This window comes from Neolamprologus multifasciatus, chromosome 10 (assembly GCF_963576455.1).
Source record: "Neolamprologus multifasciatus chromosome 10, fNeoMul1.2, whole genome shotgun sequence".
Classification (NCBI taxonomy): domain Eukaryota; kingdom Metazoa; phylum Chordata; class Actinopteri; order Cichliformes; family Cichlidae; genus Neolamprologus; species Neolamprologus multifasciatus.
This window is the reverse complement of record NC_140448.1, coordinates 14115061-14137389: the sequence shown is the minus strand read 5'-3', so window position 1 is coordinate 14137389 and position 22329 is coordinate 14115061. Positions and strand designations below refer to the sequence as shown.

General features: G+C 38.8%; 1 protein-coding gene across 2 annotated transcripts in view; it reads left to right on the top strand.

Moving 5' to 3' along the window:
* The window catches only part of LOC146509819 (protein phosphatase 3 catalytic subunit alpha-like), a 33165-nt gene extending 11022 nt beyond the window's left edge, over nt 1-22143 (top strand). The window contains exons 5-14 of one of the 2 annotated variants that reach the window (XM_085174620.1): nt 213-358; nt 449-588; nt 9898-9975; nt 10106-10200; nt 12184-12309; nt 12415-12492; nt 13853-13937; nt 14104-14201; nt 16140-16190; nt 18559-22143. In XM_085174620.1, the coding sequence (XP_085030746.1) occupies nt 213-358; nt 449-588; nt 9898-9975; nt 10106-10200; nt 12184-12309; nt 12415-12492; nt 13853-13937; nt 14104-14201; nt 16140-16190; nt 18559-18737 (1076 nt within the window). In that variant the 3' untranslated portion in view covers nt 18738-22143. The remainder of the gene's footprint in view (nt 1-212; nt 359-448; nt 589-9897; nt 9976-10105; nt 10201-12183; nt 12310-12414; nt 12493-13852; nt 13938-14103; nt 14202-16139; nt 16191-18558) is intronic. The other variant, XM_085174621.1, reaches the window with a different exon arrangement.
* The last annotated feature ends 186 nt before the right edge of the window (nt 22144-22329 follow it).

Genomic DNA, 22329 nt, shown 5'->3' with positions numbered 1-22329 from the left:
GTTGTTGTGATTAGGTGCTATATAAATAAAATTGCCTGTGAGAAGCCGAAAATGAAGAGCTACAAATGCAACAAGTTAAACAAATTAAAACTGAAAGAACTAAAAGTATACCTACCAGCCAAAGTTAAACCCAAATAATTACCACTTGCTATCATTTCAGTGTTCAAAAGGTGACTCATTGAACCAAACCGTTCCTTTTTGTGTTGTGCCAGGTAAAATCAAGTACTCAGAGCAGGTGTATGACTCGTGTATGGACGCGTTTGACTGCCTTCCCCTGGCTGCGCTCATGAACCAACAGTTTCTGTGTGTTCACGGTGGACTCTCACCTGAAATACACACCTTAGATGACATTAAAAAGGTAACAGTCCAGTCACGCCTCACCACTACCATATCCCACTCTGCTTTCTTTGTGTGTGCCTGACATCAATTTCTGAATCCGTGTGTAAAGTTGGATCGGTTCAAGGAGCCACCGGCTTTTGGGCCCATGTGTGACCTGCTGTGGTCCGACCCTCTCGAAGACTTTGGCAATGAGAAAACCCAGGAATATTTCAGCCACAACACAGTGCGGGGCTGCTCTTACTTCTACAGGTGAGCTTTTTCTTTTGCTACCTGCAGCAACTTCAGATCATGTTTCATAGTGGAGGGAACTTTATTCCTCGCTTGCTGCAATATTTTATTTTATTCGAGGTCTCAGTGAAGCAACATAATCTTAAAACAGAGAGCGCTTCAGCTTTATGGTCTACTTAATGACTTTATGCAAGATTTGCCAGCAGCCTGCTGGTTTGAATAATGTTTAATACAATTTAATACATGTTCATTACTTGCACCGAAGACCTTTTAATACAGTTAAGGTTGAAGCTGAAAAAGTTGTCGTAAAATGGTCATAAATGCCATAGAAAAATATTTAAGTTATATGAATATGTAGGAGAATATGTAGTTGTAATTATAGTCACATCTACTTGTGTCTTAATGTGGGGACAGTTATAATGATAAGTCTCTTAGCACAGCATCTGTATTTTTGTCTTTCCTGACTGTGGCTGCACCAAATGTATCACTTAATCTCTTTTACACATTTCACATTCCTTAAATCTTAGTTTCGGCTTGTACAACCGCAATTCCAAAATTGTGACTCTGATCTCGAAAGCTGGGACAGTTTTACTAAAAAGAAAGAGGTGAAGGAATATTTAGAGCATCTTAGTGAGGCAAAGATTCTCAGATATAAAGATGGAAAGAGGAACAATCTATACAAAATTGTGTCTACAAATTGTTGAACAACTTTATGTCAATATTTGTCAATGTGAAATTGTGAATACTGTGATGTTTGGGCCCTCGGGTGGCACTGTGTTAAAAACAGGAATGACCATCATGCATGAGCTCAGCATGAGTTCACGGTGCTATCCACAAATGCAGGTTAAAGCTCCATCATGCAAAGAAGGATCCATATGTGAACTTGATCCAGAAGCGCAGTCTTCACTGAGCCTATATTCATTTAAAATTGAATGAGACAAAGTGGAAAACTGCCCTTTGGTCAGATTAGTCAAAATGTTGAATTTTTTCATCTGGACTAAAGAGGAGAGGAACACTGGTATATACAGCAACATATGCCGTCATCCAGACAATGTCTTTTTCAAGAAAGACTGGATATTTTAGCCACATACTGCAACTATTAAAACAGCATGGCTTCATATTAGAAGAATCCAGGTGCTGAACTGCTCTGCCTGCAATCCAGACCTTTCACTAACTGAAAACATTTGAAGCTTTATCAGACAAGAATGAGAATTAGGGCTGCCACGATTAGTCGACTAGTCACGATTACGTCGACTATCAAAATCGTCGACGACTGATTTAATAGTCCGACGTTTTCGGAGACGTCTGTTACCCACTAGCTCGATAGCTAGCCGGGGTTTAACGCTCACTAGAGCCCGTGAGAACACCGGAATGGCAAAAAAAAATGGCAAACCATTTTCAAACCCACCGCCGTCTTTCACTACTCAGGTTAGTCACTTAAGTTAGTCACTTAAATAACTTAAAGATGTTATTGTTTGGCTTTTTTCAGTATTTTATTTGTTCCAGAGTAAATCGTTTTGGCTGAGATTAAAGTTATAGTTTTTACACAGCTATAAATGAATAAACGTCAAGCAGACAGCTGATTATTAGAAGTGTGAGATGCTCGAGAATATACTCCGGAGTCCTGTTATATTTTAGATAGCAATGAGCAGACGGCTGAGTTTATTAAGCTTCACTGAAACAAAAATGCAAATTTCATTAAAATGTAATAAACTATCATCTTGTCTTTATTTTTAGTTAGCACATACCTTAAACACTTACACCTTAAAACGCTGTAAGCTAATGATAGTTATATAAGAGCAGATGCATGCAGGTGCAATAAGCTGTACGTTTTATGTCCAATGGATGCATGATCTGATTAGTCGACTAATCGCAAAAATAATCGGTGACTAGTCGACTATCAAAATAATCGTTTGTGGCAGCCCTAATGAGAATACACTCTTCCTCAAAATGCCCATGTTTGCTTACTGTTAAAGAGGGGAGGGTGCTAAACAGTACTAAAAATGCCCCTGCCCCAACTTTGTTTTTTGAGATATTCTGATGCCATCAAATTCAAAATGACACATTTTTTTTCTTAAAATGTTACATTTCCTCTGCTTAAGCATTTGATGTTTTCTGTGTTGTATTGTGAATAAAATGTGGGTCTATGAGACTATTTTTATACAGCATCCCAAGATTTTTGAAACTGGGGTCACAGATTGTTCTTAGAAGAACAGGATATATCTATATTGCTCTAGATTGGTTATCTGCAGCCAGCATCTCCCTATTTGGAGAAATCTCTTAACCGCTTACAGAGTCATGATCACAGTTGAGGTTTAGCAAAATTAGATAATAAAAAAATATATCCTTCGTATGTTGAACATGACCCCCCGGTCTCTAATTGTAAGTTTTAAAGGAAAGACTGCAGCTCACACTGTGAAGCTGTCTACAATAAATCCAGGCTGATATAAATAGGGCAAGCTTTAAAAAAAAAAAGAAAGATAGAAGCGCATGTGCTTTGATCTTGAAGTAGGTGGCTATTCATCAATTGTGTGTATGTCACATTCTTTCTACTTGGAGTACAGTTAAGAGATGGAAGAAGATGGGAGGACAGGGATGACATGCATTTAAAGTTAACACCCTTAGTTATCAGTGTTGATGATCTCATTTAATTTTTCAAGGATAATGTTGGGTGAAATTTGACTGTTGCACAGAACCCATGCAAATGAGCTCTTCATAGCAAAAATAGATGTTAGGATTATAAACTATTAATAGATATCAAACATTTTTTTTTTAAACCTGAGCACAAATCAAATGTGGACACAGCTAACATGAACACAGAAGGATTCAGATAGATAAGCGTATCCCTGACCCTTACAGTGTCTATCAGTGAAGGAGTCCCCATGTCCTGAGGTTAGCGTGGGTGATAAAGGGGCAGTAAATATGTCAAATAAAAACTGAGGCAGAAAAGATGCCCTGGTAACGTCAAGATGATAGGAAGGCAGAGGAAGAGTGAGCGCTGTCCTAATGTTGTTGTGAGATGGAAGAGAGCCGTGGAAGTAGGTGGTGGTGAGGAGAAGAGATTAGGTGGCAGTTATGGTGAGAGTTTTCTTAATGAAGGTTCAGAACAGCACAGAGCCATGCGTGGGAGCTGCAGATCTGCTCAAATCACAGAAAGTCATGAAGACTTGCTCTTCTAACAAAGAGTAAATGGCATTCTGGACAGAGTGTGTAGGATAATTGTAGTTCCCATTATAACCCATCTTTAATTTAATTCCTGTGTATTTTCAGGCACCGACACTAATATCTAAGAAAGTGTCCTTTTTTGTCCAGTTGTAACAGTTTTAAAGAAGTGTTATCTGCTTCTGAGGCCTAACTTAAAACCGTTCTGACAGTTTTGTGTATATTAGTGTGTTAGAGTCCAATTTGCATAGCATTTACAACATTCCCAAAGCATTTTCATTTTTATTTTTTAGTTTTGTTTGAGCTTCAAGAACACTGAGTTCTGTTTCGGAGCTCACCTTGCTGCAGGAGCAGAGGTTTTCAGATTTTTGTATTAATGTTTCCCTGCAGGATAAAACCAAACTCCAATTAAACATATGAGATCCCTTTGCAGCAATAAGATAAACTTGTTTGCTGTGGTTGAATTCTCTTATAAAGCAAGTTTCAAATGTCTGAAGGTGTTGATTATACTACAAAACGGAGGTGAACTTCAATATATTATTCTTTGGAAAATGGATAGCAGGTTAACCCCCCCCCCCCCCCCCCCCCCCCACACACACACACACACACACACACAAAGAGTAAAACACAACGCAGGTGCTTGAGAATAGTGAAGATGAACAAAGAGAAGCCAATAAAGTGTTTTAACTTCTCCTTTCACTCCTGTTAAACGGTCAACGAAAGCTGTTCACCAGGAGATGGGAGCTCAGTGAGGATTATTCTGTGGATGTGTGGAGGCTGCAGCTATAATAGTCATCTATCTCCCCGTGGCTTAGTTCCTGCCTTCACTCTCAAACATACCTCTCCATCATTATGACTCTTGCTAAGCATACAGGATGCGTGCTACACAGAGAACCTCATTCTGTATTATTGACAAATGACAAAAAATGTAATAGAAATCGAGCAGGTTAAGAAAAGCAGAGTATCGAAGATACAGTCGGGTACAGATGAGGACAGAATTATCAGCCCACATTTTTTACATTATGTTACTCTGCATACACAAAAAAATAATAATTTTTAAACTGCCAGGGTTCAAAATTATTATCTCCCCTGATGCTGACAGTTAATTGTGTATCCTTTTTGCTGGATAACAGGCTGCAATCATTTGCCACACGTCTCCTTAGCAATCCCTGTTTCAAGCTCCTCCAGAGTTGATGGTCATCTGGTATGGACCTTGGTCTTCAGTTCATGCCCGTTCAATGGGATTCAAATGAGGGCTTGAATCACCCTGTCATTAACATCCACTTTGGTCTTCTGAACAAAGAGCAACATTTGTTTTGGGGCATTGTCATGTTGGGAGACAAAGCGACTGATTTATGTTTTCTTTCAAAATCTTCACATGTCCTTCTTTTTTGGAGATCACTTCTACTTTGATGAGAATTTGTATGCTAGACACATTAAAGCAATCCCACAGCATAATACACCCACCACCATGCTTCACTGTGGGGTCGGTCTTCTTTTGACCTCTCCCTTCTTTCTCTAAACATAAGCAGTGTTGATATGACCAAAGAGCTCTTTTGGCCTGCTCTCTCTGTATTTCTTGAAGATGTTTCTCACAAGGTATCTGTGATACCATTTCATGCTTTGTGAGCATCAACAATTCTTTTTCTCAAGTAAAAACGGATTTATTTTATTTGTGGCACGATGCTTTCTCAAGTGACAGCTCAAACATTCGCTGAAGTTTTTATACTCTGTATAAATTGGAAGATAACCCCTCGGTTTTATTTCACAAGCTTTTGAGCATCACAAAGTTAAAGCACATCATTACACAGCAGTGGTTTGTGCAGTTACTCAATAAAAAGGTCAGTTTTTTCAGGGAGGCTAATAAGATTAACCCTGGTAATTTTTGTTTTTCTGAAATCATTCTGTTATTCTTTGCCAATAGAAATAATGTATGCTTTCTAAAGAAAATTAGTAAGAAAAATCAAGAAAAATATCTTTCTCTGTTTAAAAAAATACTTAAAAATTTAGACAAAATCTTTCAATTTCATGGGGGATCAAATAATTTTGCACATATAATTATTAGACTTCCCCAATGTAGGGGAATGCAACGCAGTTAGCAATTAGATTGTTTTTTCCATAGTTTGGAACAGCATGCCTGCCTTTGGCTTTTCTGTGATACAGTTATCACATACAGGGAAATTTTCTTCTTTTTTTTTCTTCTGTTGTTTTGTTGTTGTTGCAGGCAGACCCTTTTTGTTCCTCAAGTGACCTTTGATGAATTGCAGTTCTTGGCACTTGTACATTGACTTCATTTTCAGCCTTGGATGAAAATGCATAAGTGCAGGCTTATCTTGTTCAGTATGTGATGTAGTAATGCTGCATATGATTTAAGGTTCTGCATTAAATCTGTTGTCTCATAAAGTATAGGCAAATACATCACATCGTATGTTTGTTTACCTTGGCCTTTTATTCTTGTCAGTCTTATTATTATGATATCAAAGCACTAACTAACATTTCTCATTGCGCCAAGGTGCAATCAGAAAAGTGTGAGTCAGCTAAGTTATTATGGATATGTTTATATGATTTCATAGCTTTTATAGTGGGGGGGAAATGAGATTAATGACCACCAGCCTGGCAGATGGATTTTCTAAAGGTGAAAGGAAAAAAAAAACTCTGTTTCTCACTCACAACACGCCACTTCCATCTCTCTCGGTCTCTTTCGCTCATACTCACTTGTCAGATTCCTCGCGCTCTCTCACTCACAGGCTCACCGACACATTATTGTGTGTTTTCACAAAGGCAAGAAAAAGAATGTGAGCTGCGGGCAGGCATTGTGTGGGTATTCTTTTCCTTTGCAGTAATCAATAGATAGAGCGGACAAAAGAAAAGGAAAAAAAAAGTACATCAGTGCATGATGAGTTCTTTATTTTTATCTTGTTACACGACATGGAAAGAAAACAAAACAGAAAAATGCTGTTTGCAGCTGTAACAGGCTTAATCTTCAGTATGTGTGATGCAAAACTGCAGAAATGCATTGTGGATGTGTTTTTTAATAGAATCTGTTATATAACATTTTTTGAGAACAGCGTTTTGCAGATCGGTAACGGTGCAGCAATAAGGGAAAGGGTTTCAACACATTCAAGCTAATCCTGTGGTTTGTATATTGGCCACTAAAGGAGGGTTGCCCGTGCGACCTACTTACATATGGTGGATGGCATAGTTTCGCCAGGTGCTTAGGGCACAGCAGTCTCCTTGTTGTTTCTTCCGGCACAAACCTTTGAGGGCTTAAATATTTTAAACACTTCTGAAAGTTTGATGGGTCCAAGGATGGTAGCGACTTTAGGGAAGTGGAGGAGGAGAGGATTGTTGCTGGGGAGGGTTATGTTGTAGGGATTCGGAGAAAGATGAAAGCGCTGAAGCGATTATGTTTACATTTTTTTTATAATTTCAATCAAGCTTTTCAAAGCAGCTACTTTCCTGACGATTGTCAGTGTAAAGTGAAGATATTTCTATTTTAGACAAAACTAGCTAACTAGTTATATATCAAAGCATAGTGGAGAGATTAACTAACAATATAAATATTACATAGTACGACATGGACGTAGCCAACGTCAGATTAAATTAAGTCCCATTTTAAGTCCCTGAGATGAGCGTTTTCGCTGTCTCTGTGTTCTGAAACTGGATGTGATGGGCGAGAGCTTGATCTTGCTGTTCATTGGCTAATGACTTGTTGATCACAAGTTGTTAGCCAATAAACACACCCGTTCTGACATTTAGAGTAAGGAGATTTTATATAATGGACTTCATGTTTTATTCAACAGGCCCCAAAATGAGTGACTGAGACCATAAAATCACCAGCAAAGTTTTTCATAAGTTAAGGTCAAACTCTGTTTAGACTTCTATTGAGGTTTCATACCATGACTTTATGTGCACATTGTTTGAGATTTGTTCACCAGATTAGATGCAGTACCACCACTGGTTGTTAGGGAAACATTCCCCAATTGGTTTGCAGTAGTTCCCGGAGGTTGTTGGCTCTCACTGGGTGAAATCAGTTGCAAAGAAGGCAGTGAACCAAAAACCTCCCAGCAGATTGCCATGGTTGCCTGCATGTTTGTCTGCAAACACTCTATCTATCAGCCGAGCAGTAGTAAAACTTGAAATCGTGCAAGGTGATCTGGAAGTGGAGAAGGATAACCTTCAAGGTAAAATTTGTGCTTCAGAGCTTGTGAACGTTTTAAAAAGCACAGCTTTTACTTTAACCTCCTAAGACCCGAACTCTTCCACGGCATGCATTTTTAATTTCTCTTTGATATTTAGGCTGATTGGGACCTGATTAATGTAAAAACAAAGAATTACCAGATTTTTTTTTAACCTGATTTTTGTTTCTAAGAAAAATAAGAGCCACATATGAGGACATTCGTTTAAAATTTCGATAGATCAGTGGCAGCATAATGTCCTCGTAAGTGGATACCAGGCCCTTGTAGAGCAAAATTGAGTATTTTGGTCTAAATAACCCAAAATGTGATGTCCACATATGTGGACCCCAGGTCCTAGGAGGTTAAAGGCAAATTGTTTCCATTTAATGTTACACTTATTCAAGTTTTAATACAGCTCAGCTCGTAGTTTAACTGCTGTGTTTGTAGACATGCCTTATTCAATTGAGCCTACATTGTCGCCATGATTGTCATGTTCAAAATGGCCAACAAGTTAGTGGTCACATGTCTACAAAACCTCAATAGGTCAGTGGAAGAACATCAGGGTAAGAGAGAGTGTATGCCAATCAATTACACTGGAAACAGCCTAGTTTGCGATGTGTATGAGGTGTGTAGCTGGAACTGAGGGACTAAAATATATAATTCTTGTAACTTCTTGAAAGCAGCAGCTGAAATAAAGAGATCACAAAGGACTTTAAAAAAAACTTTTTAGAGAAGTGACAGATTGAGGTGATGTTGCATTGAGGGCAATAATTGCTGCATTTAAAAGGGCTAATTAAACTGTTCTCTAAAATCCTCTTTTCTTTTTCTTTTAAATCTACAAGACTCAGTTTGAAGAGATAATGTGATTTTTGAACGACAACCTTTCGGGTGTTACAAATCTCAGGTGATAGCTGCTAAATGTACCCTACTGTGGTTGGTAGCTGAAGGTGATCCACTTCTCATTATTTCTCCCTCCTGTGTTAGGGAGGCCTGAAGCACTGCTCCATGATTCATGGCTATAAAACTCTGGCCTGAACTGTAACACTGGAAGTCATGTGTTAGCATTGTAGGTCTTCATGGGACATATCCTTGTCCATCTGGCTAGAAAAAAAAATACATAAACAAATAAGGAATACCACTATGGCATACAGCCACATTTTAATTTGTTTTTTGGAAATGAACGTGTCTTAAGCAGAACTAGAAAGGTTGTGTGACAGTAAAATCAAGGATTGGATCAAGTAGGTTCCATTTCAGATTATACTCATATACTTGTTTTTTTGTTGTTTTTATAGCTGTAGCTGAAACACACACTAATAGGCTGAACATTATGAGCACTCCTGCCTAATATGCTGTCAGTCTTTTTTGTGCTCTGGCCTGCTTTCAAGACCTCTGAGGACACCTTATCCAGCACCAAAATGTTTGAAGCAGATGCTTTCCCTCACCGACACTGCCTGGGAGACCCCACATTTGTTATAATTTCTGAGATGTTTGAAGTAATGGCAGAGTGAAAATATCAATTCTAGTCGACAGAAATACCTCAAACACTTCCAGTTCAATAAAGTGAGATGATTATAAGGAATTGAACTTTGATATACAGAACAGTGCACACAAAGATACGAAGGTGGAGCAGCCCTTTTTTGCGAAGCACTACATAGACAAACAAAACAGCCACAGTCTTTAGCAGCACATTTCCTGTCAGGACGGAGCTGAGAGGCAGGAAGGTCTGACTGCCGCTATCTGGGTTTTATATATTTATTTTATCACACCAGGTAGATATCAGATGCTTTTTCACACACTTGCATCACCCATGCAAAATTCGTAGAAATCTGAGAGTGACAGACCCGGTGAGTGAAACCAGATATGAAATTAGTAAGTCACACCTTAAATACAATTATACCAACTCACTCCCATTCTCTGTTGCTTGCACCACTCTGTTATTTTTACCTCGTGTTGTCACCTCTTAACACAGTTTTCTTTGACTATCTTTCAGTTATCCAGCTGTATGTGAGTTCCTACAGAGCAATAACTTATTATCCATAATCCGAGCGCACGAAGCACAAGATGCTGGGTATGTAATCGCTACAAAAAGCACGGAAAGACACACCTATGAGCACAAACAAAAATAAATGAATGTTTACCTATTTAAGAGCAATGCTCTGCTTTTCTTCTGTCTTCACCTCCACGTAATGGCCTTGAAGCTACCGGATGTACCGTAAAAGTCAGACGACTGGATTCCCATCCCTCATTACCATCTTCTCAGCGCCAAACTACCTGGATGTTTACAATAACAAAGGTCAGAATATCTCTTCGTCTGTTTCGGCCCCATTTTTCATCATCACGTGCCGTTCTGTTGGGTTTTTTTTTCCTGTGTGCGATATTGTGTTGCTTTCTTGCTGCTGTTGAATGACAAATATGGGTCCGAATTATATTAAGTCATGTAGAATGAACACGTTCGTTTATTAAATGTTGCAACAGAGAATAGTAAAGTCTGCTGCTGGAAAGGAGAGAGATTCCTCCCCCGGCATTTTAGCTGAATCTAGATTGCAACTAACTGATGAAAAATAACATATTTGTAGATCATCAGAAGCACATTTTGGCATTTTATAAACCTTAAAACGTGGCCCTACATCTGATTAAAAAGATTGCCAATAGGCTCCTCAGACTTACGTATTAAAATGTTTTTAACAATACAAACTGCAGTGCACGAGTTAGTGCAATTGCATGTAGCTGTGTGCAGGCATAAAAATGCATCAGGGAGGCCCCGTTTGTTTGTGTTCTCAGATCTGTGTCTTGGTTGCCATAGGCTATGTTAGATGGGGAACGTGGGAGGGACTGTCGGCATTGCTGACTATCTCCATGTGGCTTTATTCCTCCTGATATAACAGTGTCAGCAGTCCGCTGCCTCTGCTAGGCCATCTAGTGGCTGACTTTCTTTTATTTTTCTCCCCTCTCTTTAACATCACTGAGTATAAACATGTTATGGTTCCTCTGAGGACACGTCAGAATGAATCTCACACTGAATCTTAATAATTCTGGAGCAGAATTTTAACACAAAAAAAGTATGTAAATTTATCTCCAATAGGCTTATTTAAATCAAATAATACTCAAGATTAAAACTATTCTATGACTGCTTGAGTCGTGGTGACACGGTTATGTCACAGTTATTATCATTAAATGATTTTAATCACAACTGTGATATGCCATAGTTGCTATGCATCAACGGAGATGCAGAGAAATAAAGTTACTACCCTGCCCAGCAGAACTGCTCCGACTCCATTGTTTACAGTGCTGTCAGGGCTGTGAGCAACACATGTAGCAGAGTGTATCACAGCTGAACAGACAGAGGCAGAGTGCCAAGCAGTGTCTTAACTCTAACTCGCTTGTATGTAGCAGGAAAGTTTACAAATGATTACCTCACTCACTAGAGTTTTAACATACCATATGTTAAATATCGGCTTTCTACTCGCTACATCATGCTTTCACTGGGCAGCAGTGGCACTATTGAATCTGAAATCTAGATAAATTTGCTATTCTAATCTAAAAATCCTTATCCTCACATACAAGATTATAAATAATCAGGCCCTTTCATACCTTAAAGACCCCGTATCACTACACTATCCTAATAGAGCACTTTCCCCTTTGCCTTCTGGCTTACTTGTGATACTAGGATAGTTAAAAGTAGAATGAGAGGCAGAGCCTTTAACTTTTAGTCCCTTCTTCAGTGGAACCAGCTCCCAGTTTGGATTCGGGAGACAGATGCACTCTCTAATTTTCCGATTAGGCTTAAAACTTTCCTTTTAGAACAAGCTTACAGTTAGGGTGGATCAGGTGACCCTGAACCCTCCCTTAGTAATGCTGCTATAGGTTCAGACTGCTGCAGGACTTCCTATGATACACTAAGCATTTCATATCTACTCACCTCTTCTCACATTTATATACCACTGCAGCATGCCATTAAATCACTGCGTGCTCACAGAGGTTCATCTGATTATTGGGGTTTTCTCCCTACCTTGCACTCCTTGAGCTCCTTGAGGCGCCCATTTATGTGATTTGATGTCATATAAATACACTTGAATGGAATTTTATTAAATTATTCATTAGACCATTTAATGAACTCTATTCTCTTTTATATGAATACTTCATATCTGCTCTATGGATCTATGTAAAAGGAATTTTATGTTGCCTTCATCAGATCTATAATTACATATTAATGCCATAAAATGTTATGAGACTTTATGGAAAGTTTTCCTCTTCTGTGTCTCACCTGCCCCAACAGCTGCTGTACTGAAATATGAAAATAATGTGATGAACATCCGACAGTTCAACTGCTCACCCCATCCCTACTGGCTGCCCAACTTCATGGATGTCTTCACCTGGTCTCTGCCGTTTGTTGGAGAAAAAGGTATTTGTATTTGTCTGGGTTTATTTGGGGGGGGGTGTCAGTTTTCTCCACAGCTCATTGCTCAGTGACTTTACCTTTGTTGCACTCTCTATTTTTTTATCCCAGTCACAGAAATGCTGGTGAACGTGCTGAGCATTTGCTCTGATGATGAACTCATGAATGATGAAGATGAGATTTTTGATGGTAAGATGTTTTGTAAATAAACATGCCATTTTTCATTTTTTTTTGTATTTATTATTGTTCATTTAAACTTTTCATACACTAAACTAGAGATATGTGAAATATTGAAGGAAAGGCTAACATACTGTATCTCATTATGGTAACATTAACATTGATTGATGAACACAGTAATCACAGGTTTGTGGACAAAAACAACCACACAGAGACGCTGGGGAGAAGGTAGTGTATGTCTGATTTCAAACATACTTGCTTGTAGCGGGTGAATGCTGAGCCAAAAGACTTCCTAAAGCCAGGTAAACTTTGCGTTCTGTGTTTCAGCAGAATGCCATAGAGGTGCAGTGCACACAAAGTGTATTAGCAAGCCTTGAAATTAAGGTAAATTCTCAGAGTTACCCACAAGTCCAGAACACAGTGGCTTTTTCCTGCTTTTTCCTTTACTTTTCATAGTCCCACCCTAGACACATCTGGCCAATAAGTGGACTGAATGTCCTCACGTGGTTTGTATTGAGGTAATGCAGTTCGCTTTTAGTCTCCTCTGTGTTAAAAGTAACCAAAGCTCAGGTTAAAGGCTACAAGTTTACAAACTCTTCGACTGATTTAGACCACAGTAAACGAATTCCAGGTGTGAAAATGCCCTAACACGTCAATCTTAAATCTCCAGAAAAGGGTTGAAGATGTGGAGACTGTTATGGCCATTGCAGTTTTACACTATTTTTAAACTTGTCAATACGATGAAGGTGATGACTCTGAGCAGCTGCGTATTGATTTACAGCAACCCTTCTCTAGAAGGCGACAAGTGGACCCAAACCATGCCAGCAAAATGCACCTTCACAGCATAATGAAACCTCTCGTTGTAGGGGTCGAGGATTGAGGCCTTTCTTTGATTTGTCGCCCTTTTGTAAATCTCCCAGTGAAATGTGGACAGTGGCAGTCAATGCTGGCCTTTAGTGACATTTTATGATTTTATGCAGCCCACGACTCTAGCAAGGAATGAATTTACTGGACATTTCATTCCTTTACAGCTCATCATTATGCTGTTTAAATTCACAGCTAAAAAGCTATTAGCCAGCAAAAAAAAAACCCCATCACATGTACTCAAATGGTTTGAGCATATTTATATGAACGCTCGCTAAAGCGTGAGTGTATTTTTTTCTGTTTTGAAACCTTGAGAAAGCTCGCTGTAAAGCATGACAGTGACCTAGAACCTATTATAATATCACACATTATTATCAGGTGACAGATAATTAACAGAACATTCTTTTTGTCTAAAGGCTTCAAACAAGTTTTTCATGCACTGTAAAGCTTTATGACACCATCTCTTATTCAGAAAGCCTTTAATGACCATATACATGTTCCTTTGCAGCCAACGCAGCTGCACAACGCAAGGAGGTGATCAGAAACAAGATCCGCGCTATCGGGAAGATGGCCAAAATGTTCTCTGTTCTCAGGTACATTATTTACACGTGTGTAGAGGTATGATTTCCAAAAAAATATTTTTTTTACAATCTGGAGTGCACTCTGTATGTATATCTACGGTTATGAGAGTGGGTGCATCCAGTAAAATCGTTTAGCTGCATTTTCTGATCTGTTTGCTGGCCTCTGTCTGTCTTGCAGAGAGGAGAGTGAAAATGTGTTGACGCTTAAGGGCCTGACGCCCACTGGCATGCTGCCAAGCGGGGTTCTTTCTGGAGGCAGACAGACACTGCAGAGTGGTGAGTACGAGGCTGGGCCTAAGCCTGTTCGCCATCATTTTCTTCATGACCGACATCAGTCCCCTCCATGACTCTTATCTCTCAAACTGTCTCTCTTCTGTCTTTTTTTCTTCTCTACCTTAAATTAAGTTAGCTTTGTTTTAGCCTCTTACTGACGTTCTTAACTGAAGAGCCTAAGTTAACGTAAAGGTCCAGTATTCTAGTTTTTTTAATAGTTTCACATAATGACAGTCATACAAATATGCAAGACAACTGCATCAGTGCTCAGAACAAGTTGTCTTGAATTCAGAGTTCAGACCTAACATTTAAGCTGCTGTGCTTTTTTGAGACTTATTTATAGGTGGCAGAAAAACTAATTCACAGCAGCACACCACTTTTATTTTATTTATTTTGTTTGAAACTGATGTGATGCAAATAAAGTTTATAGACAGGGGTGCACATAAGTGGTCCGCAGGTGCGCATGCGCTGTCAAAATCAAAGACGCGCATCAGATAAGAAGTTGCAACGCACGTTTGCGTACATGTAAAAGGCAGTGTTTTTGTCCGCTAGAGTGGGATTTTCATGGCATATTCTGCACCACATCTCTGTGCGTTCATCATTTGTTTGAAGCCAGCTCACCTCCTGCAACCACTTTACCGAGAATACGCGTTTCTTTTGCGGTTCGGACTCCTTATGACATTTCTTTGGAGGTGGAGGAACACCAAAGTAATTGCTTAAAGGAGCTTGCTTCTTCGACGTCTTTAAAAGTTCTAAACAAATGTCTGTCCTCCTCCAGAAAATCTTATGTACGCAAACGCTGGTGCACCCCTGTTTATAGACGTTGCTTATTTCCAAAACAATGTCCCTCTTTGGGCTTTTATGCCCATGAAGGACTGTAAAGATTTACAGCGTGCAATTAAATTAAATGGCAATACAGTACTAGAAAAATATAGTGTCAGACAGATAAATAATTTAAATATATGAATATATAAATTCCAAAAATATAAATAATTATGAAATTATAGTATAATTAGTCCTAGAAATACAATTACTTTCCTTCCTTTAAATGTAGCCTATTTATGCAAGATAATTCATAATTTTATTGGTTGGGTCTGATTATTGGAGGTGGGGGGGTGGGCATAACCCCCCGAACCCCCCTGGAAATTACGCCCCTGGTAGGAATACACTTTGGGGCCAGATAGTTTATACATTTAACAGTTAATTTAAGAAAACAGAGATGAAACTCTCAAAACTAAGTATTATAATTTTTTAGAAATATGACAATGATGCCACCTAACAGGCTTTTTATCCATTATTTTGAAAGTTTGGCTTTCTAAAGGTGGTGTTTGAGCTCAGATTGTCATATGGCACAGCCAAGCTGTTACAGCAAATGTATTAGTTCCAGAAACAAAACAACATGCACATTTATGTGAAGCCTAATGTCTCACTTTTTGAAGTCACTCCCAAACTAACAACTGGCACGGTCTTTGAATTTTTTTTTATTTCACGGTGTACGATTGCAAATGACCCTACTGGTCTTTTTTTCTCCTTTTTTTGTATAAGATTATAAAGATTTAAACTTTAAAATTCATTTTTTAAATCAGGAAAAACAAAGGAATTGAATATAGTGCTAAGCAACTACAAGTTATTTCTGTCATCTTATCTAATATATGTATATATATATATATTTATTTATTTTTTCTCAGCCTACTACTTCTGCCATCTAATTGTCCCTCACAGTTTTTTTCTTCATGCCTCTGTCTTAATAATTTTTCATACAGTTTTTCTAACCCCAGATTGACATTATTTCTCTCAGTACTAATGCATGGCGCTCCTCTGAGTTTGGCTGCATTGCCAATATCTCATCCGGCCTAACACGAGCTGCCTTTTTCGCTGGGGCTGCATTTTACATTTGCATGGCTTAATCAGGAGTAACCCGATCCCCTCCTCCCCCCTCAGCCACCATTGAAGCCATTGAAGCCATCGAGACGCATGATGAGGACGGAGAAGGTAAACCCCCACCCATCTCCCACCCCTCTCAGTATATCATCAGGTTCTCCTGGAGTAGGGGCCACCTGCCACTAACATTTTCATGTGCACAACAGCCCACAAAATAATTCCTCCACTCTTATAACTCTTTAATGTGGTATGGCTGGCACTTTACTTTGCAGAGATTAGATTAAACAGAAAAACCAACTAGATGATTGGATTTAAACTTTTAGAAGAGATGGAACTTTAGAAAGGACTGTGAGCTGGGTTTTAACACAGTTGTGTGTAATGTAGACTCTTTTATCGCAGGGAAATACTGGCAGTGTTTGCTAGGTGGGGGGCTGGTGTGGTATCATGTTCATGTAACTCTTGAGTCAGTGCACTAAGGTTGGACGGAACTGTTTCACACCTAATGCAGTATTCCTGTTCCTTATGGACAGATGAAAAGATGTTGATAAGCATCCACAGTGACTGCAGCATACATTTGCATTTAGTAATTAGAAAGTGGGCAAGAAAGAGAAAAACACTACTTAAAAGAGATAAATTACTTTTTAAGGTATATATATTCATGATAAATTAAAACACTGCAAAGTCAAGTGCTGCTAAGAGATGCATGACTAAAGCCCATTATTTTGGGTTTGGCTTGTAAATGGCCTCCATCTGGTACTAAAAAGTGTTGCATGCAGAAAAATAAGAAACGGCCCAGCGCATCAACATGAAATATGCGCCCCTGTGTCTGAGTTCCTGAGGTAATCTTAACTCATGAACGGAGAGTAAGAGATTTACAGCTTTGTTTACCCGACACATTATTTGTGCACTTTAAACAAAACTAAAGTAGCAGGATGACTGCCAAGGGACGTTGTAGCAAGTGTTTAGAAGTGGTGTTCGTTTTATTGAGAAAAAAGGGCAAGATTACAAACCATTGACTGATGTCACTTTCTCTACCATGCAGTTTATGACTGGATTATTTAAAAAAGAGGTATACCACAGCTTGAAGTAACAAACATGCAGACTTGTAGACTTTGTAGACCTTTTTTTAATCCTCTAGGTCTGTAGGCCTCGAAACTGGGTGGAAACTGCCTGACAACTACCAGTGAGTGTTTGCTGGTGTTTGCCTAAGGACCAGTAGCTGACTCAACGGTAACCACTGGTTGCTAGTGAAAAATGTCTATTCCCTGAATGGCTGACAAGTAGTTGCAGGAAGCTACTTGCTGTCGCTAGGTGACATTGGTTGCCAAGGTGTATACAGTGTTGCATAGAAAACCTTCTTTGCATTATACTGATTTTGCTGCGAGCTGACTGCTGCGGTTACATGTACTTTGCATGGAAGATGCTAAATTATCTGCAAACACTTACTTACTGCTGTAATACAAACAGGAAACTTAGGCCGTTTGCTTTCAAAGTGAAAGTTTACCTTTGGAAACATGTTGGGTTCAGCAGCAAGACACACTTTTAAGGCAAACACTTTCTGGTTTGCATTAAACTTTTTCTTTTCACTACTGCTTGGTGGTTAGTTAGCAAGTGTTTGCATGCAAGTGGCCACCTTCCATACAAACTACACACAACCCTGGCAATCTGATAGCAACCAAAGCAATTGCGAGATGGTTTTTCGTGCAGAGACCATCTTTGTGACTGATTTCATCTAGTGGCACCCACTCACCAGTCATGATTTTCCCTAGTAACCAGAGGTTGTCAGGGGGTGCTTACCAGTCTCTAGGCCTGTGTGACTGAGTCTAAGGAACATCAGTTGAGGGAAGGGCAGTTTAACTACAAGAAAGCAGCTGTCACGAGGAATGCTTGCCATGTCACTATTGTTAGTTGCAGAGATGAGTGATTAGTTTATATCAACAGCATGTGACCATGTGCACTTTAATAAAAAAGAGTATACTAATCCATTAATTAGGGGCGATTGTTGCTCAAGAGTTGGCAGTTCGTCTTGTAATCGGAAGGTTGCCGGTTCGAGCCCGGCTCGGACAGTCTCGGTTGTTGTGTCCTTGGGCAAGACACTTCACCCGTTGCCTACTGGTGGTGGTCAGAGGACCCGGTGGCGCCAGTGTCCGGCAGCCTCGCCTCTGTCGGTGCGCCCCAGGGCAGCTGTGGCTACAATGTAGCTTAGCATCACCAGTGTGCGAATGACTGAATGTAGTGTAAAGTACTTTGGGGTCCATAGGGACTAAGTAAAGCACTATACAAATACAAGCCATTTAATGAAATAAGCTCACTGATTCCTAATACGACTCACATTCTGAATTTACACATCTTCATTAGTTATAATCCCTGGGAAATCACAGCAGCAGTTCATGTCTTGGGAGGGTATGTATCATATTAAGAACACTCTGGAATTGCGGAGTTACGTGAAGATCCTGATCCCTTTATTTGTGTTTTTCAGCTATTCGTGGGTTCTCCCCCCAGCACAAGATCACCAGCTTTGAGGAGGCTAAGGGCTTGGACCGCATCAATGAGCGTATGCCTCCTCGCAAAGATGGGGTGAACCATGTGGGTCACTCCATTGGAAAGATGAATATGTCAGAGGCAAACGGCACAGAAGACAACAGCAACATCCAGTGATGTGCTGTCTGAGCCTCAGAACTGCCGGTGGCTGCGCAGCAAGAACTTTGCTAAATCCTGAATTCAGGCCTCTGAACATAAAATAAAACAGGCTCTCAGATAGAAAATGAAATCTGCAGCAAATCTAAAATGGCAAAAAGGTCATTTCTTTCATGACACTATGTCATTGCACGGTTGGGGGAGGGGGGAGTTGGGTTTACGGCAAAGGGCAGGCATAAGGAGAGATGAGCAGGCTTCAGCACGACTGGAAAAAAAAAAAAGTCAAGTGATTGAAAGTTGTGTCTGCCTGTTGTTCCCTTTCTCAATTCAATTACAGACTGAATTGTTGGGGGTTGTTTTGTTTTAAGCGCTGACACGTGTCTGCTCCTTCATCACAGGGCTTGACAGCAGACATAATTGCAGTATCCATGCCTCACAAATCATTTTAACTGTTTTATAAGGTGTTTATTATGAATCACTCACAAATTCACTTGATGAGGAAAACGATCTTGTTTACCTACATGTTTTGCTAGTATTAGGTCACACCACTTCATCAGAAAGAAAGAAAGAAAGAATAAAAAAGCAAAATGCGTACCTCTTCAAACCTGCAGTGCAATCTTACTGTTGAACTTTAATTTATTGATTTACCTTGTGGTAAGAAGCTGTTGTCCTGCATGGGAAAGAGGACAGGGTGCTTTGGCCCGGCCACCAAAGATCAAACTCCACTTTGCGTATGTCTCCGTAGTCTCCAGCACTGCTCCTTTCCTCACCTTCCTCGCTGTCAGCCGTCTCCTAGCAAGATATAACTTGGAGGGGATGTGGGAAGAAAAGGGAGGGGGATGAAAGGAGCATTGTGAAATTTTTATTCCACCTCTTACTGTAGATATCCCAGTATCAAAAATTACATACACTCCGAAAATGTCACACTACCCCAGAAGTTCAGAAAGTGCAACATTTGTAGGTGAATCTCAGAGGGTTTTATTTTATGTGCTTGTATCAGAGTTATTTACTTTCTCTTCACTGTCTGTTTACACATTTCACATGAGAAAAGGGCAAAAAATTATACAGTTACTTTTTGGGACATTTTACACCTGAGCATTCTCTGCTGAAGGATGCTTAGTGTCACGGGTATTTCATCTCTTCTCCATCGCTATGAACATTGTGGAATTAACAGTAATTTCTGGACCTCAAAAGAAAGGCTTTTAAATTGTGGGACATAGCCTGCTATCAGACGCCACCCGACATTTCTCACCTGCTTATTGCTAAAGATAAAATAGTTGGTGCAGTCAAATATGAAACCAGCGCCCTTTGAGTTTGCAAATTCAGTGAGATTTCATGGCACACACTGAACTGTATACGATGAAGAAATTCTGCAAATGTGTTGTTGAAAGCTTCTCTAAAAACCACACCATCGTGTCACTTAAAACAAGCAGGCTTGGAGCTAAACTGAAACATATTGACATGATTTGCTTTGATGACGAATCCTGACCAGAATTTAGTTAATGGATATCAAATTGTTGGACATTAAATACATGAATCTGTTAATCTGTTTTTTTCTAATTTAAGTAGAGTAGGGAAGCAGGCTGAGAAAATCTTTAATTTGATCTCAATGAAATGGATTCCCATGGCCAACAATAAGTAAGTAAGTAACTACGTTTAAGCAGAAACACTTCGAAATCTGGGAGAGTCACGCCCAACACCTACTATATACATTTCTACAAATTCCTATCATACATCAATATTTTTTCTACTTTATATTCCATCTTTCTATTTAATGATAAAGGTATGTGAATTAAGGATGAACAAAAAGTGATTTTTACACACAGCATCTATGGTATGGAACGCATCAATGCATGCAGTTAAGTTCCTAATTGTTATGTGAGATTATAATTGTGATCGTTGTGTTTCAAATAGTAAACTTAAATTTATTTATTTTGAAATTCTATTGTTAGTTTTATTTGTCTTGTTTTATACATTTTATAAATAGGCTTCCTTTAGTTGATTTGGTCCATATATTTTTATTTTCATTCTGTTATTAATTACCACTGCTTTTAATTTTATATTAGTTTTATTGTATGCAGAGATGCCCTTCTAAGGTGTTACGCATTGTGTTTTAAATTTTTTCTGTTGTACTGATGTACAGAACATGTTCAGTAGTGTGAATGAATATAATCTCAGTGAAAAGCAACTTTCAGGCTGCCAAAGCATGATAGCATGGTTTTCAGATGTAAATGAACTGGACACAAAGAAAATCATGTGTCACACTTACATTTAACAGGAAACATTGTACTCTGGTTATATTTACTGCAGATATTATTATTGTTACAATTTAGCTTATGGTTACTTTCCTTCCTCTGTTTCTGGGTCTTGTATGGTCTACATGCATATTTCAACAAACAAATATAATGGATTTTATCTTGCAGCATTTTTTTATTATTATTATCTATCAAAATATGTTTGGGCATTTGACCTCCTAAATAATACACACATTGTAAGCATGCCCTATGGGACAAATCACATTTTTTTACTCTTGAATAAAATATGCATGAACAAAATGTGTGGTGTCCTTTTTTTTACATCTCAACCGTGGAAGTACATTTTAACTTGTGAAATCTTTTAAAAGTTTCATTAGGTATATCTGGAAGATACAATTCACGCAGACTCCCCAAAAGTGGACAACAGAAGAGTGGAAAAATGTTGCATAGTCAGATGAATCTCAATTTCTGATGCAAAATGCAGATGGTAGGGTTTGGCATGACCATGAAAACAAGGCTCAATCCTGCTGGTGATGCAGTGTTGTGGGGGATATTTTCTTTGCACACATATTTTCTTTGCCCCTAAATATCAACTGAGCATCATTTATACACTAGCCTACCTGAGAATTGTTACTGACCATGTCCATACCTCGATAACCGTAATGTATTCACATCATAGATGTGCAGCCGACAAATCAGCAGGAACTGTGTGATCATGTCATGTCAACATGGACCAAAATCTCTGAGGAATATGTCAAGCACCTTGTTGAAATCTGTACAACATAAAATTAAAGCAGTTATGAAAGCAAGAAGAGGTCCAATCCTAAAGGCATACTTTATCACCATAACAGTAATTTACTGCTAAGATTTTCTGTAAAAACTTTAATTTTCCAGTATAAGACTGTTATTTTACAGTGTACCCACTGTTATCTACAACATGTTTTTACTGAAAAAATAATACATTACTCTAGTGTAGAATAATATAAATTATAGAAACTATATAATATTATATCAAATATTTGGTTGCCATGTTGTCAAAAACAGCTCATTACCGTAAAATGTGTTAAAGTACTGTAAAGCTGTTCCAAATGTTAGGCAGATTCTCAGTATGCCTTTTTATGTCAATGCTCCAGAATGCTGAAGTCAATTTATTTATCTTTATAAACCAGATTTGATTACCCTTCTTGACATTTAATTAAGTGTGCCTTATTTTATGCCATAAACAAAAGCAATCATGATAGTGAGCCATTGTCTCAGACATATAGACAATTATATGTAATTTTGTGTGTTGTGCCTTTTTTTTTTTTTTAGTACAACCGACAGTTCATTGTATGGTAATTTTAACACTTAAGCAAGTT